The sequence below is a fragment of the Saccopteryx bilineata genome, chromosome 5, assembly GCF_036850765.1.
Source record: "Saccopteryx bilineata isolate mSacBil1 chromosome 5, mSacBil1_pri_phased_curated, whole genome shotgun sequence".
Taxonomy (NCBI): domain Eukaryota; kingdom Metazoa; phylum Chordata; class Mammalia; order Chiroptera; family Emballonuridae; genus Saccopteryx; species Saccopteryx bilineata.
The window spans coordinates 229,553,649-229,580,508 of NC_089494.1; the positions used below are offsets into that span (position 1 = coordinate 229,553,649).

At 44.6% G+C, this 26,860-nt stretch overlaps 1 protein-coding gene across 1 annotated transcript; it reads left to right on the top strand.

Moving 5' to 3' along the window:
- On the top strand, window positions 1-25,643 carry LRRC66 (leucine rich repeat containing 66). The gene is made up of 6 exons (XM_066232607.1): window positions 1-111; window positions 2,453-2,648; window positions 3,678-4,178; window positions 15,152-15,321; window positions 20,693-20,882; window positions 22,900-25,643. The coding sequence occupies exons 3-6, from the start codon at window positions 3,683-3,685 to the stop codon at window positions 25,152-25,154; spliced, it is 3,111 nt and encodes a 1,036-aa protein (XP_066088704.1). The 5' UTR covers window positions 1-111; window positions 2,453-2,648; window positions 3,678-3,682; the 3' UTR covers window positions 25,155-25,643.
- The last annotated feature ends 1,217 nt before the right edge of the window (window positions 25,644-26,860 follow it).

The following is a 26,860-nucleotide window of genomic DNA, read 5'->3' on the forward strand; positions in this document are numbered from 1 at the left end:
CAGGGCTGGCTTCATGGGCAGGTAGGCAGAGCCTCACAGGCTCAGGTCTAAAATTCCCACCTGGCTTGATCCAGATAGAGACCCATTTGGAAACTACCTGAAGATCATCAGGTATGCCTTAGATCCAGTGTTACTGTGTGTTCTTTCTACGTCTTCTCAAACATAGCCTCTTCAGTCTTTCTTCTAATTGTTTAACTTCCTTTTATATAAAAATGGACTCTATTTCCTTTCTACTTTGTTTTTTCTACTGCCTTCTCCCTATCTCTCTCCCTCCCCGACACCCATACACACCCAGTACTTCTAACTGCTTCCTCATACTCCGGTTTGAATATGTTCATTTAAAGATTTACATTTTCTCTAATTGCTTTCAATGTCCTCAGGAAATGTTTCTGGAGTTCCCAGGTGTCCCTTACCTAATATGTATAAGCTTATATGTAGTGCATATCATTTTTCTTGACAAATTAATACCTTTTACTTTAGGATATAAGATTGCCATGACCCAGGTGTTTGAACTCAAATCTATTAATGTATAGATCTCTCCAACTTAGAAAGAATGAGGTCAATGAAAATCTTTAAATTATGTCTCCTGAAGAATAAGTATTTTTTAACCACCTGTTCCTCTTCAATACTGCAAAGGATTGTGCCTGCGAATTACCATATTTTTTGTTGCTGGTATTGTTATATTAGCTTAGTATACAGTTGTATAGATAATGACTGCAGCTTTCAATTAGAGAAACAAATATTTTTCTGAGTAGAAATTATTTCTAGTGTTGCCTAAGAGCCAGCCACACTATAGAAATAAGTCCCTTCTCCTGCGGCAGGGCACCTTTGCAGTTTATGGCCACGTGTGCCTGAATTTAGATGCCCTTCAAAACATGGAGAGCTGACCTTGTACAAAACCAAAGTTAAAAAGTTACATGGGGCCCTGGCCGGTTGGCTCAGTGGTAGAGCGTCGGCCTGGCGTGCAGAAGTCCCGGGTTCGATTCCCGGCCAGGGCACACAGGAGAAGCGCCCATCTGCTTCTCCACCCCTCCCCCTCTCCTTCTCTGTCTCTCTCTTCCCCCCCCTGCAGCCAAGGCTCCATTGGAGCAAAGATGGCCCGGGCGCTGGGGATGGCTCGGGCGCTGGGGATGGCTCGTTGGCCTCTGCCCCAGGCACTAGGGTGGCTCTGGTCTTGGCAGAGCGACGCCCCGGAGGGGCAGAGCGTCGCCCCCTGGTGGGCGTGCCCGGTGGATCCTGGTCGGGCGCATGCGGGAGTCTGTCTGACTGTCTCTCCCCGTTTCTAGCTTCAGAAAAATACCAAAAAAAAAAAAAAAAGTTACATGGTAAATCTCATTCACTCCATGCATGCATTCATCCAAACAGAGCATAGCCCCACAACAGACTGCAGACTCTTGAACATATAAAACATAAGGGGGGAAATTTACATACCCACTATATCACATTGAAAACATGGCCCTTACCTTGCAGGATATTACTGTCTTTCAGGGCATTTAAAACAGACACAAAGCAAAGAAACAGCAACGCAGAGTAATATTGATATTCTGTCAAACTAAATGTTACTAATGCATTCATTCATTCCTGCAATAAATACTTACTGAAAGATTTCTGAGTAGAAAATAGAGACTAAGGCTGGAAAAAGAGTCTACAGGCCATAGGATTTAAGATATGTGGGATTTGGACTGAGGAGAGGAAAGGGCGTTGAACTTGGAATTGGGAATGAACTGAAAGCTACCTTCAGCCTGGGATGTACTCGTATAGCGCCATGCACAGCCATGTCCTGTAGAGGCTCCATGTGTATCTAAGTGGCCCGTGGGTTAGCTGGGTGATGCAAAGCCCTGAATGACCACAGGCACTACAGTGCCCTTTGAGCTTTTCCAATGAGGGGATGACATGAAGAAAAAAGTATTATAGGGAAATAACCCTTTGGAATCTCGCAGTATGGACTAAGAAGAAGGAAAATCAAGAGACCGTGGCAGGAAAAACAGTTAAGTCATTTTAATGTTTCTGACTAGTGATGAACTAAAATGGTGCTCTTAGCACAGAAAGGAAGGGACACTTTGTTGCAAACTTACATAATTATGTGGCTATTTGCATGCTCACCAGTTTTTAATGGGATTTAGTGTCATTAAAACAAATAAAAATTATTTACTGTTTTAAAAAATATTTTTGTATCTATTTAGTCATTAAAATGTGTAAATACTTGTTTTAAAACTTTGAATTGCTTTTCAAAACTCTTTAGTATAAAAGGTACTTGATCTTTCTATATCTTACTACATCTTCATGGTTCTGAGGCAGAGCACTCCTTTCATAACCCATGTTATTTATCTTTGATATAACTAAAGGATTTCAAAAGGATTTGAAACATCACCAAGACATAGCTCATAGTTCTTCTAGTCATTAAAAAAAAATCCAGAATCTCTTTTGTGATTTGAATTTTCCACCCATTCAGTTCCACAGTTCAGTGTAACTGGATGACCTGTCACTCTCATAATAAGTCACGTGGCTGATTACAGTGTTGTAGATAATAGACTTTGCTCTGTCCTGATGACCAGCAAGGAAGCAGAGAAGTCTTTAATGTTGGCAGGTTTCCCTCACTCTAGGGCAGACTGCGCAGCATGAATGATCCTGGAAAAGCAGGCACAGAGGTGAGAGAATATGTATTTTCTATAACATTGGGGAGTTCTTTCTTTAGAGTACAACATAAATGTGATTTTATATTATTGCTATCACATTTTTGGTAGCTACATTTTAATGTTATAATTTATAAGAAATTTCTTTTGTTTGTTTCCTTCTTTCTTCCTTCCTTCCTTTCTTTCTTTGGGAAAGGAAGAGAGATAGGGAGGCAGACTCCCCACATGTGCCCCAACAGGGATCCACCTGGCAACCCCAGTGCTCAAGTGCTGAGCTATTTTTAGTGCCTGAGGCTGATACACTACAATGGAGCTATCCTCAGCACCCAGGACCACTCTCAAACTAATTGAGCTAATGGCTATGGGAGGGGAAGAAAGAGAGAAGCAAGAGGGGGCGGGGAGGAGCAGATGATCACTTCCCCTGTGTACCTGGGATGTCTGCAAACTAGGCCGATGCTCTATCCACTGAGCCACCAATCAGAGCCAAGAAATTTATAAGAAATCAAACTTTTGCCCTGGCCGGTTGCCTCAGCGGTAGAGCGTCGGCCTGGCGTGTGGGGGACCCGGGTTCGATTCCCGGCCAGGGCACATAGGAGAAGCGCCCATTTGCTTCTCCACCCCACCCCCTCCTTCCTCTCTGTCTCTCTCTTCCCCTCCCGCAGCCAAGGCTCCATTGGAGCAAAAGATGGCCCGGGCTCTGGGGATGGCTGCTTGGCCTCTGTCCCAGGCGCTAGAGTGGCTCTGGTTGCAGCAGAGCATCGCCCCCTGGTGGGCAGAGCATCGCCCCTGGTGGGCGTGCCGGGTGGATCCCGGTCGGGTGCATGCGGGAGTCTGTCTGACTGTCTCTCCCCGTTTCCAGCTTCAGAAAAATACAAAAAAAAAAAAAAAAAAAAAGAAAGAAATCAAACTTTCACCTAAATTGGCAGTCAAGATAAGATCATTTTCCTAAATCTTAAATTGAAAAGTAAATTGTCTGCTTATTTGCTGTTAGCTTTTTTACATGGGTTATTTATAAATAAGTTTAATTCATTTCCTTTTGTCCAGGCATTATGAAAAACCTATGTTTCAGAGTTATAACCATGACCATAAGCCTTTATTTCACTGGAACAATGACAAACCCATCCAGAAAAAGCAGTCTGTTTTTCGTGTCTGAGTGCCAGTGGGACGGATCTCTGCTGACAAACTGCTCCTTTACTGGAAAGCGCGTCGGGCCCGCGGACACGGCACAGACAGCAGCCACGGTGAACGCAAGTTTCAGTTTCTTTAAGGTTCTCCTACAGTCTCCAACGGAAAAAGAGGAACGGAGCATAAAACATCTGGACCTCAGTAACAATCTCCTATCGAAAATAACCTTAAGCCCCCTTGCACGTTTACATGCTTTGGAAATATTAAACCTCAGCAACAATGCCATCCACTCCATCTCATTGGATCTACACAATCCTAAGTCCTCATGGGCGAAACACCACAGAGGCAGCATGGGAAATGGGCTTCCGTATCTCAAGTTGCTAATTCTTCAGAGAAATAAACTCAGTGACATTCCCAAAGGTAAGTACAATCTTAAAAGATACGCTAGACTAAGAAACAATGAGTACGTGGAGAGGTAATGTTTTGATTGATTGATTGATTGATTGATTGATTGATTTTAGCAAGAGAAGAAGTGGGAGAGAGAGAGATAGAAGCATTGATCTGTTTCTGTATGTGCCCTGACGGAGGACTGAAATGGCAACCTTTGCATATCGGGAGGATGCTCCATCCGGGCAGGGCGAGTTAATGTTCTATGTCAATGAGAATTCCATGTTTGCTTTCAGTTTTGAGGAAATGGCTGATCCAAGCAAGTGTTATAAAATGAGTTTCTTCATGGAATTTGAAGTTATGTGAAATTTATAGTCAGTGCTATTTAATCTCCCTTTATATAATTTACATTAATGTTATGTGGATTTGTCAAGAAACACTAGGAAGTATTTAAGTACAAAAATAACAACATGATTTTAAATTACCTACTTTGATTATCATCTATTTGTGAGTATAGAAAAGCACTAAGAAATCACTAGTTCAGATACTTTTAATATGTAACACAATTCAACTTAAATCTATTGCCATATTTATTGTTTTTTCTTAGAATACACTTTGCTTCTACTTATCCAGTTGTTCTCCAAGTGTAGACTAAAAATATGCTAATATTATATACTAATATATAAAATTTCTTATTATCAAGTCAAAATCAGAATTCCTTATCCTGGTTCTAATAGGACACTGCACATAACCTCCTATTATGTATTTTTTTTATTTTTTTTATTTTTCTGAAGCTGGAAACGGGGAGAGACAGTCAGACAGACTCCCGCATGCGCCCGACCGGGATCCACCCGGCACACCCACCAGGGGCGATGCTCTGCTCACCAGGAGGCGATGCTCTGCCCCTCCAGGGGGTCGCTCTGTCCCGACCAGAGCCACTCTAGCGCCTGGGGCAGAGGCCAAGGAGCCATCCCCAGCGCCCGGGCAAACTTTTGCTCCAATGGAGCCTTGGCTGCGGGAGGGGAAGAGAGAGACAGAGAGGAAGGAGGGGGTGGGGGTGGAGAAGCAAATGGGCGCTTCTCCTATGTGCCCTGGCCAGGAATCGAACCTGGGTCCCCTGCACGCCAGGCCGACGCTCTACCGCTGAGCCAACCGGCCAGGGCCCATAACCTCCTATTATAATATATTTTCATCCATTCTGACATTCAATAAGCTACATGTTGGAGTTCCTTCACTAATCCATCAAGTGTTTTATTTAGAAAATGTATCAGGTTTGTTAGCCAGAGCTTCCTTTGCCCTTTTTATAGTCAGGTGTGGTAGACAATTTCCTTTCCTTGTTTGTTTTTAGTCTTGGTCACTATTTGCTAAGTACTTATTTTATATATGACACTATGCTAAAAAAGAAAGTGTAAGGATATTGTTATTTTTCTCCATCCCAAATTATGCATAGTAAGTTTTTCTGATTTTTCACTTCTTTCATATTTTTATGTTCTTCTCCTTCTCCAGCTTCTGGTTTTGTTTTAAGTATAATTTTGAAAAAAATAGCCTGAAGGGGTTAAGGAACAACTTCCAGTCTTCCTATCAGCAGCATGTGGGAGAAGGGGAGGACTCTCCTCTCCCTGACCTTTTCCACAAAAGCAATGCGTAGTATTTTCAGTGTAATGTGTAAGCCAATTGCATTTTATTTTACAGTTTTATTGTATTCTTCTTATTATAAGGAATACCTGCTATTTGTAGAACATTAGCATTTGAAGAAAAATGTTAAGGAAAAAATTAACATCCTTCATATAATATATATTCTTTAAATTTATTCTTATCTACATATATATTTTAATTTTAAATTGGATTATACTCTCCAGAATATTTTTAACTTGTATTTTCATATCACAGAATATCTTGAATATTTTTATCTAATGAAGCAATCTCACAAATGATATTCTAAATAATTTTTATATACACATGTATTATAATTGGTTTCATCAAAGAACATTTAGGTTATTTTCTTTTTGTTTGCTACAACTCTTTGATGAACATCATTATAGTTACACACATATCCATGTGACATAACATTTTTTACATAGTACGGTAGATGTAAATCTCAACCCAAATTCAAGTGTACTTGAGATATAACCTTTTATTGTCTATTACTCAACATCATTTCTGATTCTGAGCCCAAATTCTACTAGGATCAGTTGGGTTTGGGCTGTAGGGTACTTGTACTTAACATCAATCTTTAGTGAATTTTCCTCTGGATTTTCCCAGATTTGTACCACAGCTCTAGAACTTTATATGCTGACAATCATCAGTGTGTGTGTGTGTGTGTGTGTGTGTGTGTGTGTATGTGTGTGTGTGTAGGTGTGTGTATCTGTATGTGTCCATCTGTCCCTTATCCCCATTAGCCAAAAAAACATTTCTCTACAGTCTTTTTAGTTTGGAGAAAAATTTTCACCCTTTTTGTTTCTTCAGAATTCTCTGTCTAGTTCTAGAAATTCCTTTCCTCTAAAAGTTTAGGCTTCTGGAAAGCAAAGCCAGAAAGACTTATAGAATCCTCTGCTTGTGCCTTGCAGTGTGCGTCCCCTGGGACGATTAACACAGACAGAGCTTTCTGCTTGAATGGAGAGAAAGGGAATGTGGGAAACAGAGAGAGAGGAAAGATTAATCATGTCAAATATTATCCCGCCCAAGAGTAAACAGAGAAATACTGAACCTCTCCTTAAGGCAGATGAATTCCCCAGAGCTAATCGAAGGTTAGGGCAAATACAATTCCATTTTAAGGACCAAATATTCCTTTAAAAAATGCAGATCCAGCCACGTCCTCCTTTTGTGAATCAAACTTTCCTCCCAAAATATCAGCAAAATGTTAAACTTGCAAAGGAGAAAAAAGAAGTGAAATGAGTAAATCTTGTGTCTGAAGTTCTCTCAGAATTCTAGCAAACAAAGCCATAGAGAGATGAACGAAACAGATGGGTGATGGAAGCTCTGAACCTAATTGGATGTAATTCAGAGTTCTTTTACCGATAGCATTTTGTGAGGTGAATTACTTTTCCAAAGTCGACATACATTTTCAGTTGTTTTTTTTGTTTTGTTTTTTTTTTGTATTTTTCCGAAGTTGGAAACGGGGAGGCAGTCAGACTCCCGCATGCGCCCGACCGGGAGCCACCCGGCATGCCCACCAGGGGGCGATGCTCTGCCCATCTTGGGGCGTCGCTCTGCAGCAACCAGAGCCATTCTAGCACCTGAGGCAGAGGCCACAGAGCCATCCTCAGCGCCCAGGCAAACCTTGCTCCAATGGAGCCTTGGCTGCAGGAGGGAAAGAGAGAGACAGAGAGGAAGGAGAGGGGGAGGGGTGGAGAAGCAGATGGGCACTTCTTCTGTGTGCCCTGGCTGGGAATCAAACCTGGGACTCCTGCACGCCAGGCCAATGCTCTACCACTGAGCCAACCTGCCAGGGCCACATTTTCAGTTTTAACTAGATTGAGTTCCCTTTAACATTCTGTCCATTGTGTGATTCTGTGACTGTGGCTGGATAACTCTGACTTTAAATCCCATTCCGAAGGAAGAAGCTGGTAAGAGAGAGGTGCTACTGGAACACCATGCTATTTCTGACATTTCCTTTGTTCTCTTCAGATTTCTTCATTCTAAGCCTATTTAAAGGTAACATCTGGATAATGTAGTATTTACTCATAGAATTGTTGTGAGGAGAAAGAAAGCATATATCTCGAGAACCTAATTTAACATAGTATTTCACATAATAAATGGTAGCTCTTAAAATATGTGAAAAGTACTTTGTGTCCTTGTAAAGTAGCTTGCAAATGCTAGTTGTTATTACTCTCTCAGCACAAACTGAGAATAAAAGTCTATTAGAAACAAATAATAGATTTGTTTTTGTTGGAATCTCAAGTTATCTTTTAAAATGTTAAATAACTACTACAGTAGCTGGGACTCCTAGTCCATTGTAATTCATGAGCCAAGAATCACTTGTGCCTAACTATTCATATAGGTCTTTGCTCTTATCTAAAGTAATAACTTAGAGAAGTCTCAAAAAGCAGCTATCAAGCAACTAGCCTTGCAGCACATGTGTACCTTTATAAATCATGTCCCACGCATCTTAAACAGTGGCTGTTTATAGAGCCAACAAAGAGTGACTTTCACTCAAGAAAGTCCACTTTTGTAAGGGTGAAATATGACATTGACCAACCCAATGTCAGCCCATCCTGTCTTCAAAGTCAGCTGTGATGTCAACAATAAGTTTCACGTTGGGAAAACAGCCAGGGCAGGTGCCAGCCAATTCAATTTACAGAACAGAAGCCAGTTGTATGGCCAGGAGCTGTGGCTGTGCTGGCCATGCACATGCAGGTTCTCATTGGATTCGGGCAACAGTAAAGAAACAGTGGAGCCAAAGAACGGTGGGCCATTCCTTTATTAAAGTCTCACACTGGCCGACGAGAAACATACAGGGAAAAACACTTCTCTCTTCATTCTTTCAGAGCTCACAAAGCTACTGACACATTATCCGGTTCCACAACCAGGAGAATCTTCTCTGGTTTCTCCTAGAATCAAAGGCTTCACCATCCCAAAGCCCCTCACCTCTGGTTACCCATCTGCCAACATGGCTTCTTACTCTGCAAAAATGGGCTTCTCTCTCAGCACTCTACATCCTCTCCTTTCTTTTTAAAACTTTTCTGGCTCAAAACCTCTCCTTCAGCAAATATTAGCATAACAATGGCCCTTCCCAAGCAGGAAGATAATTAGCAATTTCACAGATCACATACCTGGTGCTGCCCAGCGCTGTTTTTTTAACAATAAAAATAAGCAAACTCAAATAACACAAATTTTACAAACTCATTTGCCCAACACCGGCCATGAATTTAACCTCACTGATTATTCTGCCTTCCTCCCATTGTTGGGAGTACAGTGTTAATAATGGAAAATCAGTTTAAAACTGTAAAGCAATAGGGTGGGTCTCCAGTTAAACTATCCCACCTCCATCAAGCAATATTTTCAGAGTGCTCACAGCATGGCTAGAAATCTTTCAGGACCAGTATCTTATTGGGATTCCAGTTAGGTTGACGGACCAGAAGTGACAGACTAACATTAATTAATACACTAAATTTCAGAACCCAAGAGATGAACGTGTTGGAAATGAGATGAAATAATACCTGACTTTGAAACTGGTGGAGTAAAGAAAGAAAGAAAAAAGAACCATTTATTTAAAAAAAACAAAAAGTACATTATATATATTTTTTATTTGTAGGGAATTAAGCATTTCCTCCTGATTGCTATTGGATTATGGAAAGACCAATAACCAATATTTTCAAAACCATTTTAGGTTGTAAGTAACAAAATTAATATATGTCACTAAGCTAAGAGAGCAAGGTTGATGGCTCACCTCTATAAATTTGACCATGTTAAGGGCTCACCTTATCAATAAATGTCTTATCTAGGACCATTCCAGCCTCTATTCCAATTCTTAATAGTCTCTGAACTTTAAGCCATGATCCCTGAATATTGTTGTTCTGTGTTATCAGGTAACATACTTGGGAGAACATTTAAGAAGTTCATAGTCCAAAGGAATATTTCTAAGGTGGTGTAATATCTGGGTGTGCCTTCTGTCTCCTCTTTTCTAATAGACATTGAGATAATTTCTTGGAAGTAATAAAACTTCCTCTGGCCTCTTAAAGGCAAAGGCTAATCAAATTCCTGACTCTCATGAACTATGTGATTCAGAAAGCAGCTCAAAAATGATTCCATCTCCACACAAGTGCCTCTCTGTTTTTTCCCAACAATTGACTCTCCTCTCTTAAAATACAGAATCTACACTGCTGTCCAAGCTCCAGTTAATGCACTCCCTAATCTCTTTCACTCACCTGAATACCAACCCCTTCAACATTGCTTCACCATGCAAAAAAAAAAAATTTAATGTATTTGGTTTTTTTACTTAATTTATTGAGATAACATTGGTTGATAACATGACATAGGTTTTAGATGTACCACTCCATCATACATCATCTGTACACTGCGTGTTCACCTCCCCAAAAGTTTCCTTCCATTACCAATTATCCCCCTTTACTCTCTTTCCTCCCCTCACCTCTTTTTCCCTCCCTAATCACCACACTGTTGTCTGTGTCTATGAGCTTTTTCTTTTCTTTGCTTAATCCCTTCATCTTTTTCACCCAATCCTCCAACCTCTTCCCTCTGACAGCTGTCGTCTGTTCTCTGTATCTATGAGTTTGTTCTATTTTGTTTGTTAGCTTTTGTTCATTAGATTCCACATGTAAGTGAAATCAAATGGTACTTGTCTTTCTCTGACTGGTTTGTTTCACTTAGCATAATACTCTCCAGGTCCAGCCATGCTGTTGCAAAAGGGTAAGGTTTTCTTCTCTTTCACAGCTGAGTGGTATTCCACTGTGTGATGTACCACAGCTTTTTTATCCACTCGTCTACCAATGGGCACTTGAGCTGCTTCCAGATCTTGGCTATTGTAAACAATGCTACAATGAACGTAGGGGTGCATATATTCTTTTGAAATACTGTTTTATATATTTCTAGAAGAGGAACTGATGCAATTTTTTTTAAAGAACGTATTTTTCTCCATTGAGAATGGTAGCCAAGTATCATAGAAGAGTCCTCAGATTTCCCAAGTCCATCTTGAAAGACTCTAAACCAGGGGTCCCCAAACTTTTTACACAGGGGGCCAGTTTACTGTCCCTCAGACCGCTGGAGGGCCGGACTATAAAAAATTCTATGAACACTGCACACTGCACATATTTTATTTTAAAGTAAAAAAACAAAACGGAAGTAGTACTGTACCTGAGCGACACGGTGCTTTGCGGCACCGCCACATACAGTACTTACTCCAGGAGCACACGATGTGGATGCTCACTGACCACCAATGAAAGAGGTGCTTCTTCCGGAAGTGTGGCGGGGGCCAGATAAATGGCCTCGGGGCCACATGTGGCCCAAGGGCTGTAGTTTAGGGACCCCTGCCCTAAAAGAACAAGGTCACATCTCTCGTTATCTTTAGATCGGCAGGCTAATCAGGGCATGTTTTCTTCATAACAGTGCTCTTTGGCAGAAGCCAAAATTGCAATCCCCATCACATAAGCACATGTCAAATCTTTGCTCACATCATATCTGCTAACATCTCCTTGGCCAAAGCAAATCACATGGCCAAACTCAACTCATCTGGATGGGGACGTATATACTGCTCACAGTGAAGTGAATATTTGCTGAACAATAATCCAAACTGTTACACCTGGCTTCCACTGAGCTCAAAATATTGAAGATCATAGCAATCAAATATAGATTTCAATTCCACCTCTGAGAAACAATTTTTAAGGGAGGAAACTGAGGCATGGAACCTTAAGTGAGACTTCTCGATTCACATCACGAGTTACAACCAGAGCTGAAATAAAACTCAACATCCTAAGTGCCCTATTCGCTATATGACACAAGTAGAATCACTGAACGACCCCCAGTACTCCGGGCAATTTCATGTATCCCATGCCCATACCATTCTCCTGCATGGAGAGCCTGGCCCCAGCCTTCTTTTCCTTTTTCTAAACTCAAGTTATCTTTCAGGGCCTTGACCAGGTTTTTGTTTGTTTATTTTGTTTTGGTAAGAAATGTACATAGTTAAACGGCAATGAATGGCTAGACAACCGAGTTTCAACCCCAGTTCCACAGCTCAATCCACCATGACTGAGGGCACATTCTTAACTAGCTTCCCCTAGGTTTTGCCATTTGCAAAATGGTAGCAACCCCCAGGGCTTCCTGAGGATTAAAAGATGTTTGTGAAATGCGCAGAGCCTAAAAAGAGCACACAATTAAATGGGGGTTTTAAAATAACTTCCTCCTTCCACTCCATAGTGAGGCATGATCTCCCCTCCTCTGGACTCCTGGCATCCCTGTTCAACTCAGTTTAGCACTGAGAAATGGCAGGAACGGGAAGTGTTCATCTCTGCATAGGCCGTGTAATGTCAAGGAAACAATGGCTTTTCTCATACTGGTGTTTTGTGGTGTTGTTTTTCCCTCACAAACCTGTATGTTTGCATACAAACACGTGTAGGAATAGTCTTCACTCCACAAAGGAACGTTTTCTCCAGGGGACATAGTGAGGCACCTAGGACAGGGGGCAGCTCACAGGGCGGGGGCCACACCCAGGGCTCAGCAAGGCTAACTTACCAACCGATATGCAAGTATTTCTTACCAGACTCCAAGGACTATCAGCCTTGATTCTCTCCCATTTTTTTAAAAACATGCAGGCTTCTTGGCCTAGCCTTTGTTTTCCTATTTTTGACAGAGATATGACTACAAAGAAATCATATTTTTCTAGTAGAGCATGCCACATCTCAAACAGGCAGCCCTCATTCAACTCCAGCTGGACGTCGTCTTGTGCCAGTTGAAACTTCCAATTTTTCGAGAGAAGCTGGAAATGGAAATTCTTTGTATTGAATCTTTCTTGTCGGCTCACTAATTTTTAAATCTTTGTGCTGGCCAAACACTGTGACCTGGCTTACTGGACGCATCTTATATTCCAGGGGTGTCGCAGGAGTTCTCAAAGATGTGACTCTGGCCTGAAGGGACTAGTCCTCTGATGGAAAGGATGGTTGGGGGGGGGGGGGGGGATGTAACTGCCTTGTGTAACTAGTAACCTTTTCTAGGTTTTGTCATTCAACCAGCCACAAGGATTCTATGCTATATTTGTCCTCAGCACCCAAGCGCCTTGCTCATGATGTTTTGATTGAGTTGTCCTAAGGCTCGCTTGCTTAGTCTGTCCAGCTGAACTGAACATATGAGAGCATAGATGCACAGCCATTTCAATTAAGTCATCATCTTTCTGCATAATCAGTCTCCCAGTACGTACGTTGAAGACAGTAAATAGGCAAAGAACAGCGCTTCTGGAATTGAACCAGCCTGATCTGCTCGGCAGTAGTTGGATAAAGTCACAGACTACATGTGAGAACGGAGCAGAAGGAACTGTGAGAATGCAGGGCTTCCTGCGAGACTCAGCTGGCAAAGCCAGTCTGGGCGACCGCTGTGACTGGCACCTCTTTCCCAAGCTTGCTTTCAGTGCCAACAGGGCTCCCTGGTTCCTCGCTCTCTGGCATCAGGTGAAATGCAAAGGCAATCAGATTATTTTACCAGAACACAAAATCTAACTGGAATGTATTACCTTTAAAAAACATAAGAATGCCTAGAAAATAATTATAATATCCACAATAAGTGGTTAAAAGAAAGACTATAGCTACAAAGTGGGAGGAAGAACAACTTTAAGCTCCAAGAGTTCATCCTATATAAATACATCATCAAAACAACTCTTCAGTTTTTACCCATAGGTCAGCCAGATAAATATTTACTTATTCTTCAAAGTTAGATTTTTTTAAATGATGCTTTTTTAATAAAATTAAGACATGCTCCTGGAAAGAGTCAAAGACATATAAAATAAAAATAAAATGTCCTTTCTTCTCCAACACCCTCGCCCCCCACTATCTCCCTCCTGACTGTAAGTACTAGTAGTTCACCTCCTTCTGAGGAGCCACTGAGCCACTTCACCCGCAAGTGTTGTAAGGTACCAAAAACTACAGAATTAATATTAATATTTTAAGAGGCTTGGAGAACATTTTATTAATTTGGGTTAAGGTGTGCAGAGAAATTGTGAGAATAATCTCTGTACTGTGTGACTGGCATGACCAGGATGGCCCTTGGCATTGTATTGTAAATGCAGAGGGAAGGAAAACATGGATCCCAAGACATTCCACCACACCTGTGGGGAAAGGGGTGAATGGCTAGCCAGGAGCAGGAAGAGAAAAGCCAAAATAAACCTTTTCTTATAGCAATGAACCATTTGCGGGCATTTGTCCCCAGAGAAACTACCTCTCCTATGTAAATGCGTGTGGTTAACACGTGTGACTCTGGACAGAGAGATAGCAGATGAACACTAGATAATATGGGAATGCCTTTTAATATGTAAAAAGATATCTTTCTGCCATTGTGTTGACTTGTAAATTTTGTTTTCTCCAAAAGGATGTATGGTTTGCAAATTGAACATGGTCCTATCATGTTAAAGGACATATGACTATAACCAATAGTGGTAACCAATTGCTCCTAATTGCAATTTTTGCTTCTGTACTTCCCACTTACAAAACTGTAAGAACAAAGGGCCAGCGCGCGCTCTCCCTCAGACTTCTGTTTGGAGTAGCCACCGCTTGGCCAAGCTAGACAATAAAGCTTTGGTGTGTAATCGACAGACTTTGTTCGTGTCTTCAATGTTTTGGGTCCCTCCGGATTAGGCTTAACACTTCCAGGCCCTATTTCCTGCTCACTCAAAATATATGTATGTGGGTGCACATGGCTCTTTTTCACTGGTATCATGCTCTATACTGTTCAGCAACTTAACATGTTCCTTCTTGTGCAGTCACGTTGCTCGACCCTAGTCTCTTTTATTTATTTATTTATTTTTATTTTTTTGTATTTTTCTGAAGCTGGAAACGGGGAGAGACAGTCAGACAGACTCCCGCATGCGCCCGACCGGGATCCACCCGGCACGCTCACCAGGGGCGATGCTCTGCCCCTCTGGGGCGTTGCTCTGCCGCGACCAGAGCCACTCTAGTGCCTGGGGCAGCGGCCAAGGAGCCATCCCCAGCGCCCGGGCCATCTTTGCTCCAATGGAGCCTTGGCTGCAGGAGGGGAAGAGAGAGATAGAGAGGAAGGAGGGAGGGGTGGAGAAGCAAATGGGCGCTTCTCCTATGTGCCCGGCCGGGAATCGAACCCGGGTCCCCCGCACGCCAGGCCGACGCTCTACCGCTGAGCCAACTGGCCAGGGCGACCCTAGTCTCTTTTAATACTATACACAGTATTTTATAGTATTGACATATTATGCTTAGTTTGTTTAACCACTTCTCCATTGAGAACCATTGAGGTTGCCTCCCGTCTTCCACCCTTGCAAACAATGCTGCAGTCAGTATCACCAGTTTATATTCTAATGTGCTTTTGGGTTTCAATAGGATTGTGGAAACTGAAGTCCTTACAGAGTTTGGATCTGTCGTTCAACGGGATATCGCAAATCGGCGTGTCTGATTTCCACAACTGCCTGCGACTGGAGAACCTCTATTTAAGGAGCAACAAGATATTCAGGATTCACCTGGAAGCCTTCAAGGGCCTCAACAACTTGCAGGTTATAAAATGATTTTTACAATACAGGTATTTCAAACACGCCGACATACAGGCAGTTACATTAGAAGAGTATATGAAGAGCTTCTTCATGTCCAGTAATACTTTCAATCAGAAAATGTAAGTCTATTTTAAGGTTCCCCTAAAATTGCTGAAGTCTCTCTCTTGCTTTAAAAATCAGAGGTCTCAGTAAGGGACATGAATTTTACTTCAAACATAATATTCAGCAGCGACCATTGGCATATTATTTTTCTAAATCAAATTAAACCCCCCCACCCCCCAGTCTGCACTTGGCAGTCAGCAAGTAATGAAAGTTGGCTGCAAGGGCGGCCAGAGGTCCTGCGGCCGGAGGCAGTCTGGAACACCTGGGGAGGGGCCTCTACCGCAGCCTGGTGGAGGCTGAATGTCAGCCCGCGGGACTGGGCGACTCCGAGAGCCAGGGACCTCATGGCTCCCATACCCGAGCGGGGATGGAATCACAAAAATGATAACGAGGAAAGTCATACTTGCCAGCACTCCCCACATACTGATACTGTTCTAAACATCAGCTCTCTCCAGCGGTGGGGGGCGGGTCCGTTTCACATCTGGAGTGCCTGGCAGTTCATCTCACTGGAGGTGTGAGGGGAGGGGAGGGCGGAGAAACCCGGAAGCTCGGCTCTAGTTTCGGCAGCTTCAGCCCTTTCTCCTCCAAGTACCTTCCTCCTCCCCGCCCCTCTTTGGGGGGATAGTGTAAAATCTCCCCTCCATGCTTCTTTAGATACACTAGGATGGCCTCCAGTGTGGCACCTGGAGATAGATGCCTTAGAAAAGGCTTTAGTCCCCAATCCCATAACCTCCCTCACACACACCCATTCTTGATCTAGGCCAGTATCATCCCGTAGAAACGTCATGTGAGCCACAGATGCAGTGTTACGTGTTCTAGTTAACTAGGTTTTTAAAGCAATAATGAGCAGGAGAATTTCATTTTAGTAATGAATTTTAACCGATTATACCCAACTATTACCTTTTATACACGTATTCAAAATAAATATCATCAATGAGATGTTACATTCTCTTTTTCATACTAAGTCTTCAAAACCTGGTGGATATTTTACACTGACCACCCATCCCAACTTGGACTAGCCACATGTTAACCCTCTACAGCCACGTATTAGACAGCATCAGCATAGACAGCTGATGTTTTCCTAGTTTTATGTAAAGTGATATTCAAGCACAGCTGCAAGATAAATCTCCAACTCCCCCCCTCAATTCAACCAGAATGACCCCCAACTCCCTCCTCTATCAAAAGGAGACAGTGGAGCAATGGCTGAAGTAGCTAGAGTAACTTTCATTGGTGTAATGCCAGTGGCTGAGGCCAGGCAGGTTCACACTGGATTTGGGCAGACGGCAGAGAAACAGAGAAGCCAGAAAGCGTTGGGCCATTCCCATATAATAGAGTCTCCCAACAGCGGTCGAGCAAACAGGCAGGGGAAAACCACTTATCAAGCAAACAAAGGGCAAAAATGGCCCCTCACAGTGACGGGCAGGCAATCCGCACTGAGGGCAAGCACCCGTCGCCTTACAGAGTCTATACACAGGTAGCGCTGCTATGTGCTCACGCGCTAGTCAGGCAAAGTACAAGCGAGCAAGCCTAACACAGCTATTTTCCCAACAATTGGCGTTTCACAGGGGAGTGGACTCTAGAACCAGCTACCTGGGTTTAAAGCTAGATTCTGCCACTTGCCAGCCACACGATCTTGGCCAAGTTACCAAATCTCTCTGTGCCTCAGTTTTCTCATCTGGAAAATGGAGACGGCTTATTTCCTTCCTTGTAAAGTTTTGTGACAAATATCTTAATACATAGAAAATGCCTCAAACAGTACTTGGAATATTGTAAGTTCTTTATAAATGTAGACTACATATAGAAATTCTAAATAGACCACAGAGTCCTACTCTTTTAATATACAAATCTGACTGTGTCGCTTATTTCAAACCTCTCAGCTTTCATAACAAGGGCCTGGTTGCTCTCCAACCTTTTGCCTGGAAGAGCTAACTCTTATTAATTTTTCCAACGTCACTTCCTCAGCGAGGCCTTCCCTGGGCTTCCAGATTGAATTAGTTGCCCTTTAATATACACTTATATAATGTGATAGGTTTTTTTCACATTGCACTTGTCTAACAGAAATTATTAAGTTTTAAGTATGATTAGTTGTTAATGCCTATATCCTCATAACCCTTCTACTAGATGCTGAGCTCTTTTAGGACATACATCATGTTTATTTTGTTTTCTAGTGCTCAGCATATGTCTAATACAGATTACCTGTTTTAAAGAACCTGTTGAATAAACAAAGGATGAAGGAATGGATGATGATCATGGATAGGAGGGTCAGTTATCTGTTGTTGCACAACAACTTACTATAAACGTAGCAGTCCAAAACCACATACATACATTACGTCACGATTTCTATGGGTCAGGAATCCAGGCAAGGCTCAGCTGGGCCCACTGCTAAGGGCCTCTCAAGAGGCTCCAATCAAGGTGTTGGCCAGGGCTGGATTCTCACCAGATGGCCCAGTGGAGCAGTGTCTACTGCCAAGCTCACATGGAAATGAAGGGGAAACCTTCATTCAGCTCCTTGCGGGCTGTTGATGAGGCTCCGTTCCTGACTGGCTGTGAGCCGAGGCCTGCCCTCAGATCTGTGCCATGTGGGCCTTTCCACAGGGCAGTTCACAGCATGGCAGCTTGCATCAGAGCCCAAGGAGAGCGCCAGCTTAGGAAACACAATGCAGTCTCAAGTAATGTAATCATTGAAGTGACATCCCATTGCTTTTGCCATATTCTGATGGTTAGAATCCAGTCAAAGGCCCCGCCTACACTCAAGAGGAGGAGATTTCTCAAGGCATAAACACCAAGAGGCAGGATCATTGGGGACTGCCTTAGAATCTGCCGCATTATCAGAGCAGATGAGAAAGCCCACGTAGCCTGGCAGTGGTCCCCAATCCACCACAGTTAGGTTGTCAGATTACCTGGGGATCTCATTTAGTGTACTGCATACTGGTTATAAGTACATTTGTATATGTAATTACCTTGTGTCTGTTTTATTTTCTATGCATTTCAATTGTGCTTTGCAAGTCTTCTGCAGCTCACAGGTAATAAATAGATGCTACAAACAAACTAAAAAACACCCCCAAGACTGTTTTAAATCATCTGTAATTCTCAATTCACCTGCCCAAATTATACAATGTCTCCTTTGCTATTATTCCTTCTACATGTTTGGTAATAACTTAAAACCCGGTTTTGGAAAAGGATGAACATATTTGGTACCAGCAAGATGCATATTAAAATAGATGGCTTTTTTCCTTCAGATGTATTTAATACTGACACAATGCAATATGTCTTCCCATATCAGATTCTTCTCAGAAGCCAGAGTTTTCAAACCATGAATTCATCGTGTTTAGATGGAATAAATTAAGTTTCACTGGCATTTCAAATTAGCATCCTTTTTCTTAACCTTATTCCATTCTTCTTAGATTCAGTGATTTGAGGAGCAGTATACGCTTCCCCCAACTTTCCCTGCGTACATTTCTGTCAAGCGGTAGGGGGTGGCTGCTTCCTTAGCCGCATTCGACTGTTCTGTTTTCATCTTTTCTCAGAAATTACTTCTCCTGGATCTTCTTATTAGCTTTCTGGCCGCTCTCCAGTCTTGCTTTCAATTCAATGATGTGTAATGTCATAGCTGCTAGAATGGGGGGGGGGGGGGGGGGAATGCAGACAAGCACTAAAAAAAAAAAAAAAGGAAGAAGGAAAGCAAAAACACAACGACCTGAAAACCCTGAGAACATTTCGCTCCGTGCTGGAGGAGGTGTCCATGAGAAAATTATTGATCCTAGGCAAGGCAAGGCCAGGCCAAAGCAAAACAAAAAAAAAAAATATTTTTCTTGCCAATCCTACTCTCCTACCTCCTATCCTGGCAACCTTCCTCTGGCAGCCAAGACCGCTTGGCTGCTCCACATGGGAAAGGTCACCCTCATTACCTACATTCAGGGAGAACTCGGACTCTGCATGTAGTGGTCTTGGTGACGGTGCTGTTGGATTGATTCTTTAAATCAGCTCTTAAGAATTTATCTAAGGGAGAGGGTCCTGCCCTCTCCCCAACTTAAAAAAAAAAAAAAAGAATTTATCTAACCCAAGATATCAGTGCTTTTTCCCTGATGTTTATAAAATAGTTGACCTAAGATAACATTCAGCCTCTCTGATTTTCGTCCATAGTCCTCTTTTTATGTGTCAGCAAGATTTCCATTATTCCTTTTCTATCTTTCTCTTCTTCTAATAACCATCTGCTCCTTCCCAAACGCCGAGATCCCACCCTGGTGCCTCGCTCCAGGCCCCCAGCCCTTCCCTCCAGGGCGATGGGAGCTCAGCTCCAGGAGGGTGTGCTGTGGGGTGGAAGGCACCTTGTGAAGCCAGGTCAGATTTCAGCTCTGCCGTTTCTTTCATTCATTCATTCATTCATTCATTCATTCCTTTCTCCACTATTTATGGAGCACCTGCTGTGTACTAGGGGCCGCATGGAATAGACTATGGGTCCTAGCCCAGTGTCCTCCTCTGGGAACAAAAGGGAGGGGGATGAGGAATTTGTTGGGAGGTGTAGAGATAATATATATAAGGCAGCCAGTGAGATGCCTGGCAGACAGCGGGCTCTGCAGATAGCAGCTGGAGCTGCACCCGACTGGGCTTTCCCTGCTGGATGCTGCCCCTGCCGTGCCCACTTTCAACGGGTCCTTCTCTGTGTTTCCAGTGCCACCAAACCCTTGCTGTTCCCGCTTTCCCTTTCACTTCTGATTAGTCTAGAAATTAGACATCTTGTATGCTCTGAGTAGCACAGATGCAGAGAAATGTACTACTGCCCTTGATGCAAAGGTTGTGTCCCTGCTACTTCTGGTCAGCCACAGTCTCGTGCTGTGTGTCCCCGTCATTCAGTATCTTCTACCACTTACAGGACCATCGTGCTTTTAGACAATTTAGACCTAGTATCGAATTCTAGACCTCGATAACAGTGGGGAGTCTAAGTTGTACCTAACAGTACAATTCACAATGCATAGGGAAGAAGGAAGGGAAAATGATCGGGCATCTAATATAGGCACCACATGTAAAGCTTTTGCATACATTTAATCCTAACCACGACCTTGGCAGGCAGACTCCTAGAGAGCGATCAGTTTGCTGAGGCTCACAGACTCATTAGAGACAGAGCAGAGACTTAATCCCAGACCCCTCTGACTCTCAAGTCAGTGCTAACTTCTGATTGCCTCCATAAAGATAGAAATAATATCTGTAACTCATGTATTTTCTCTAAATGTCTTTATTCCCAGACTGTCCTAAATTCGTTTCTCTCGAGCAGGTGGTGGACCTCAGCCACAATGCTCTGAGCACCGTCCTGCCGATGATGCTCATTGCTCTCGAGCTCCCCCAGCTGGAGGCTGACCTGACAGGAAACCAGTGGCAGTGTGATGAGAGCCTGGCGCTCTTCCAAAACTTCATTTCTGAGTCCTGGAGGAGAAAGTGGGATGTGATTTGCAACAAGTCTCCGGGTAAGTCAGTAGTGCCTCTCCTCTCTGAAGGGGTTCCAGCTAAACGGAAAACAGAACAACAATTTAGTCTCATTTGGAACAAGGGCAGCGAGAGTGGTGACCCGCAGCATAGGTCAGCCTTGGGCGGTATCACAGAGCAACCGGCGCTACCTGTTTCCCTCAGTTCATGAATAATTCTCTTTATGTGGTCAAAGAAACCTAGTTTGGCCATCTCAAAAACCACTAGAGGCCCTGGCCGTTTGGCTCAGCGGTAGAGCGTCGGCCTGGCGTGCGGGGGACCTGGGTTCGATTCCCGGCCAGGGCACATAGGAGAAGCGCCTATTTGCTTCTCCACCCCCTCCCCCTCCTTCCTCTCTGTCTCTCTCTTCCCCTCCCGCAGCCAAGGCTCCGTTGGAGCAAAGGTGGCCCGGGCGCTGGGGATGGCTCCTTGGCCTCTGCCCCAGGCGCTTAGAGTGGCTCTGGTCACAGCAGAGCGACGCCCCGGAGGGGCAGAGCATCCCCCCCTGGTGGGCAGAGCATCGCCCCCTGGTGGGCAGAGCATCGCCCCTGGTGGGCGTGCCGGGTAGATCCCAGTTGGGCGCATGCAGGAGTCTGTCTGACTGTCTCTCCCCGTTTCCAGCTTCAGAAAAATACAAAAAAAAAAAAAAAAAAACAAAAAAAACCAAACCACTAGATTTAGTCAAAAACTGAAATTTCATAAGGAGATAATTTTGCCCTGAAGACCTCCCCCCACCAATGTCATGGTTTTATCCCAATTCAAACAAATAATCAAAGAAAGAATTCTTAAAACTTGAAACATGATTATTTAAAACATTTGCTAACTCTAAAAATAAACTCCTATACAGAAACAAAATACACATAGTTCAAAAGTATCTTTTCCTTCGACTTGTTCCCTGCCACTTCCCAAAGCGCTAGGATATGTTACAGGAGTTGAATATTCTGGAAAGTTTTTTTTTTTACTATTATCTTTGCTTAACCTCAAACTCATAACTCCAGGGTTGGGGAGAAAGTTGTTTCCCCAACTTTCCTCCTCTGGGAACAAAAGCGAGGGGGATGAGGAATTTGTTGGGAGGTGTAGAGATAATATATATAAGGCACCCAGTGAGATGCCTGGCAGACAGCGGGCTCTGCAGGTGGCAGCTGGAGCTGCACCCGACTGGGCTTTCCCTGCTGGATGCTGCCCCTGCCGTGCCCACCTTCAACGGGTCCTTCTCTGTGTTTCCAGTGCCACCGAACCCTTGCTGTTCCCGCTTTCCCTTTCACTTCTGATTAGTCTAGAAATTAGACATCTTGTATGCTCTGAGTAGCACAGATGCAGAGAAATGTACTACTGCCCTTGATGCAAAGTTTGTGTCCCTGCTACTTCTGGTCAGCCACAGGACTCATTTTTTAAATGAGTCCTGGACTCTGTTCGATTTAGAACTGACATTAAAGTAGAAACATGGCCGTGTTTTCCATGTTTAGAAGAAACCTACGAGGATCAGAGAGAAGTCTTAGTGTTGTCGGCACCCTACTTTCATTCCTCTCTGAAAGCCACAGCTGGCTCTCTGGGGGCGGAAGGCAGACCGGCAGGAGCCAGGAGAGAGCCTGGTTGTTTCTGCTGCTTACCAGCCCTGGGGAACGGTTCGGAGATGATGGCGCGAACACGGCAGGGCTGAGGCAGGTTTCGCAGGGGGCTGATGGAATGATCCACAGATGTGCAATGGGTCAGGCTATGGGAGAAGAAGCAGTGAGGCTCTCCCTCCAGTCTGGCTTCTTTCCTCCTGGGGGTGCCCGCCAGTCCAGAAACCTAAGGAATACACATCCTCCTGGGCCAGTGAGCAGCAGAGCCAAGCCTGACAGCCTGTGTCAACGTGCACAGAGCCATATACATATTACCAGCACTAGCCAGTCAGTAAAACTGCTTATCACCATGTAAAATGCCCTTTAAATACAGCTAGATAAGGATTGAGGGGACTCACAGAAGCCTTTAAAACACTGGACTCTAATTTCAATGTGTTTTACGCCCCACCTCCAGGGAATGAGGAGGCACGCTGGAGGACTCCCAAAAGCAGAATTCCCAGGGAGACCCAAGTTCCTCACACTAACCTGAATCACAGGGGAAGCCTCGTAAGGAGCAACGCTGGGCAGGTCCAGGAAGGAATGTCCTTGAGCTTTCCCTCCCTGGGGAAGAAGGACCAGGCCGGCTCTGATCCACTGGAGCCGAGACTGCCGCCACGAGGGGGGAGGAGCGCCCGGGACCTGCTCACTGCCGTCCGGAGGGAAGCCGCCCCCTGGGACCTGGCCCGGGACCTGCACACTGCCGTCCGGAGGGAAGCCGCCCCCCAGGACCTGCACACTGCCGTCCGCAGGGAAGCCGCTCCCCAGGACCTGCACACTGCCTTCCGGAGGGAAGCCGCCCCCCAGGACCCGCACACTGCCGTCCGGAGGGAAGCTGCTCCCCGGGACCCGCACACTGCCGTCCGGAGGGAAGCCGCCCCCCAGGACCTGGCCCTGGCCGTCTGCTTAGCAGTGTTCATCACGTTCTTCGTGGCTTTCTGCCTGGGGGCCTTGGCAAGGCCTTATGTTGACAGGCTGTGGCAACAGAGATGCAGAAAGAGAAGACCCGGTTCAGACCACGTGTATCCCAACGAGGGCTTCTACGATGATGTGGAAGCTTCAGGGAGCATTCCACACCCAGCGGTGGGCCTGCACCAACCTTGCCGTGGTCCAAACCTCTATGAGAACCTAGGCTCTTACTTGGGGACAGAGGCCAACCCACAGCCTGCTGGCATTGCTGACAGAACTCTGGGAAGGAGCAGAAGGGAGCCTGGCAGTGGGCAGAGCAGGGAACAACACGGGAACAGCACTAACGCAAGTAGAAAGGACAGTGTGCTTCCAAATGGCAGTGCGGCCTATTCCATTGTCTACGAGCAGCCGGACGCTGTCAATAACGCACTAACTTCTGCAGAACAAGACCCCGTCCGCAGGAATGATGTTCTTGGAGAAATCCATTATGAAACTGAGGCCCAGGAAGATTCTCTCCGTGCGTGGTCAGTGGGCATCCCTGCAGGAGCTGGCAGGCTACGAAGTGGCTCTGGCATAGTTCATAAGGGTTCGAGGGCGTTAGACCCACCACTGCCAAGAGAAACAACAGCTGCTCTCTCTGACATGCACACATATACAAATGTACAAGGGCTGGCAGAGAATGAGGAAAGTGAGGGCACTGAACAGTCACCCGTGGAGTTTTCTGAGGAAAGGCAAGTGAGCACTTCCATTCGTTTGCTGAACGCACAGGAGCAAAGGCTCGAGGGGGCCGGTGCTGAGGAAGAACGTTCCACCTGCTATAGTCCAGCCCCACCCAGTGACCTGAGGGAGGTGGGCACGTCCCCCCCGGTCCTTCTTCCAGGATGGGGCCATGCCCGACATGTCACTTCTGCTAACGAGGATCCCGTGCAGAAGTGCGCTCCTGACACACAGTATGAGCTGGATGTCAACTATGATTCTGATGAAGAAGGGTCTTTATTTACTCTGAGTTCAGAAAGTTCAGAGGATGCAAGAGATGTGATTCAGGAAGAGGCAGATGGCAAGGAAAGTTGTAGGACCAGTGAGCCCCCAGAGGACAAGGACTCAGGGGTGAGAAAGGACAATGTGACATCATTCAAGGGTCTTGAAGACAGCATCACCTTCCAGGAGATTCAGAGGAAATGTGAGAATCGGGAGGATCATTTTGAAAAACCTCTCATTTCTGGCTCAGACTCTGGTTTGTACGAGAATCATCTGCAAAGTGCCTTTAACACCAACAAATTTGAGAATCCAGTGACCTTGCCCAGATCACTGGGCAATAGTCCTTCCAGAGAGGGTATTCTGGGCACGCCCATTGATGACGGTGTCACTGCTCCTCAGTCTGAGGTGGCAGAGTGGCATCGCTCCCTTAGAGACCTAGAATTTTTCAATGTGGATAATTTGCCACAAACACCACCACATTCTGCTGAAGTTCCCTTGGATCCTGATAAGACTGTCTATCGTGAAAGAGAGCCGGACATTTATAAACATGAGCCTTTTGTTCAGGGAAGAGACATGGATCAAAACAGTGTTCCTCTCCAGATCACTTCAGAGGAAAACTTGAGACTCCCGCAACAAGACTCTGAAGGGGGCAGCATGCATTCCAATCTTGTGGACACTGATGCCAATGAGGGCTTTGTGTGTCTTCCGGAGGACTGTGATTCCAGACAGCTCACAGGCCAAACACATTTCCTACAGTTCTATGGTGGTGAACCATCTTTAGTGTGAAAGAGGAGGAGGGGAATATTTTGAAGAGGGTTCCAAGAACCAGGGACCATCCTTACAAGAGCTTCCAAATAAAACCAGCTCACTAAGAACACAGGCACCCTTCAGCAACAGAAATTAGGGTAAATATTCAGGAGAGAATCTGTTGCAATTAGAAGATGACTCTAACTTATATGCTCACATACAGACTGAGAACAACCCAATGGGAGTTGGCTGTCCAGATGAGGACCAGCTCTAATATGACAAAGATGAAGATATTCAACTTGAAAATCAAAGGGAAGGCAAGTAACATTTCTAGTGCAGGTCGGAGCACTTAGGTGGACGGCTGAAAGGATTCTAACAAAGTCTGTCCAGAGAACACAACATTTGGGAGGTTGATCATGAAACTACAAAATTGGAGGGACTCAGAGAATTCCTAAAAATATTTAATAAGTTGTGTTAAGAGTTGGACCATTTTATAGAACAAAGCATATATTCAAAATAAATTTTCAAGAAGAGACATGAGTTTTTTTGTGAAAGAAAGAGGGCTCCACCATTTCCCTTGCTTGTCCCTTCCTTGGCCTGACTGGCCAAGCCAGCCTCTCCTGAGCTGCGCCCCCTGCTGGTCCTCCTGCTCCTCTGACACTTCCTCCCAGCTGCGCCCCCTGCTGGTCCTCCTGCCCCTCTGACACTTCCTCCTCTTCCTTCCTGACACGCCTCCGCTGTGTGTCCCCTGAAAGAGCATTCCTCAAGGGTCTGTTCCAAGTCTTTCTTCATCTCCCTTTGCCCCTCTCCTTGGGCCCTGTTCGCTTCGTGACCAGCTGTCACAGGTGACACCCAGGTCTGCAAGACCAAGGCCCAACCTCTCTCCCAAGTTCCAGACTCACATTCTCAACCCCAACCGCCCAAATTCACGAAGGTCCTCTTGGGACCTAAAATTCATCATTTTCCTTCACAATCATGGTTTCCCATATTCTTTTTCTTGGTCAATAGTATCATGACATTCACACATACAGTAAGGCCAGTTAATATTTCTGACTGCCCTCTGACTCCTCTTTTCTCCCCTGTACCTCAGTAGCCTCTCAGCCCTGTGCAGCCGAAGTTCCTGTGTGTTGAGACAGGAAGGTTTTTAGTGTGGCGATGTGGATGGGGGCCAGCCAGCTGATGTCAGACCAGTGCTGGCGTAGAAAGCGGCTTGCTTTTACTTAGAGTGCATATTTAGGGTAGATTAGGATGGAAAGTGATTGAGTTTGGGGGAAGGGGTCTAAGGATCTCCCGATCCAACTGTTGACATCACCACTGGTCATATGAGATCTCACTCTTCAGTAACTCTACTCTTCACCCCGAAATAGGGCACATTTCTTATCCATCACCTACATTATTTTAAGGCCTCTTTGTGCCCTTTAATACTTCTCCTTGCCCTCACCCAAGTAATCTTATATCCTGTTCATCTCTCCACTTGTCATTGCCTACATGAAGACAGGTTCAGTGGACACATCCCACGTTTCCAACTCGATCTTATGACGTTATCACTTCACCACATGTTCTCTAGTCTGGTTTACGTCACGTACGTCAATCATTTATTCGCTTATTTCAGCAAACTTTGGAGCCCTTCACTAGTCCCTGATCAATCTCCTCACCCCATTCAAAATGACTCTTTTGAAATTTTCCTATCCCTGAACTTTCACTGAAAAAATTGAGGGTATCAGGAAAACACTTCCTCAGTCCCC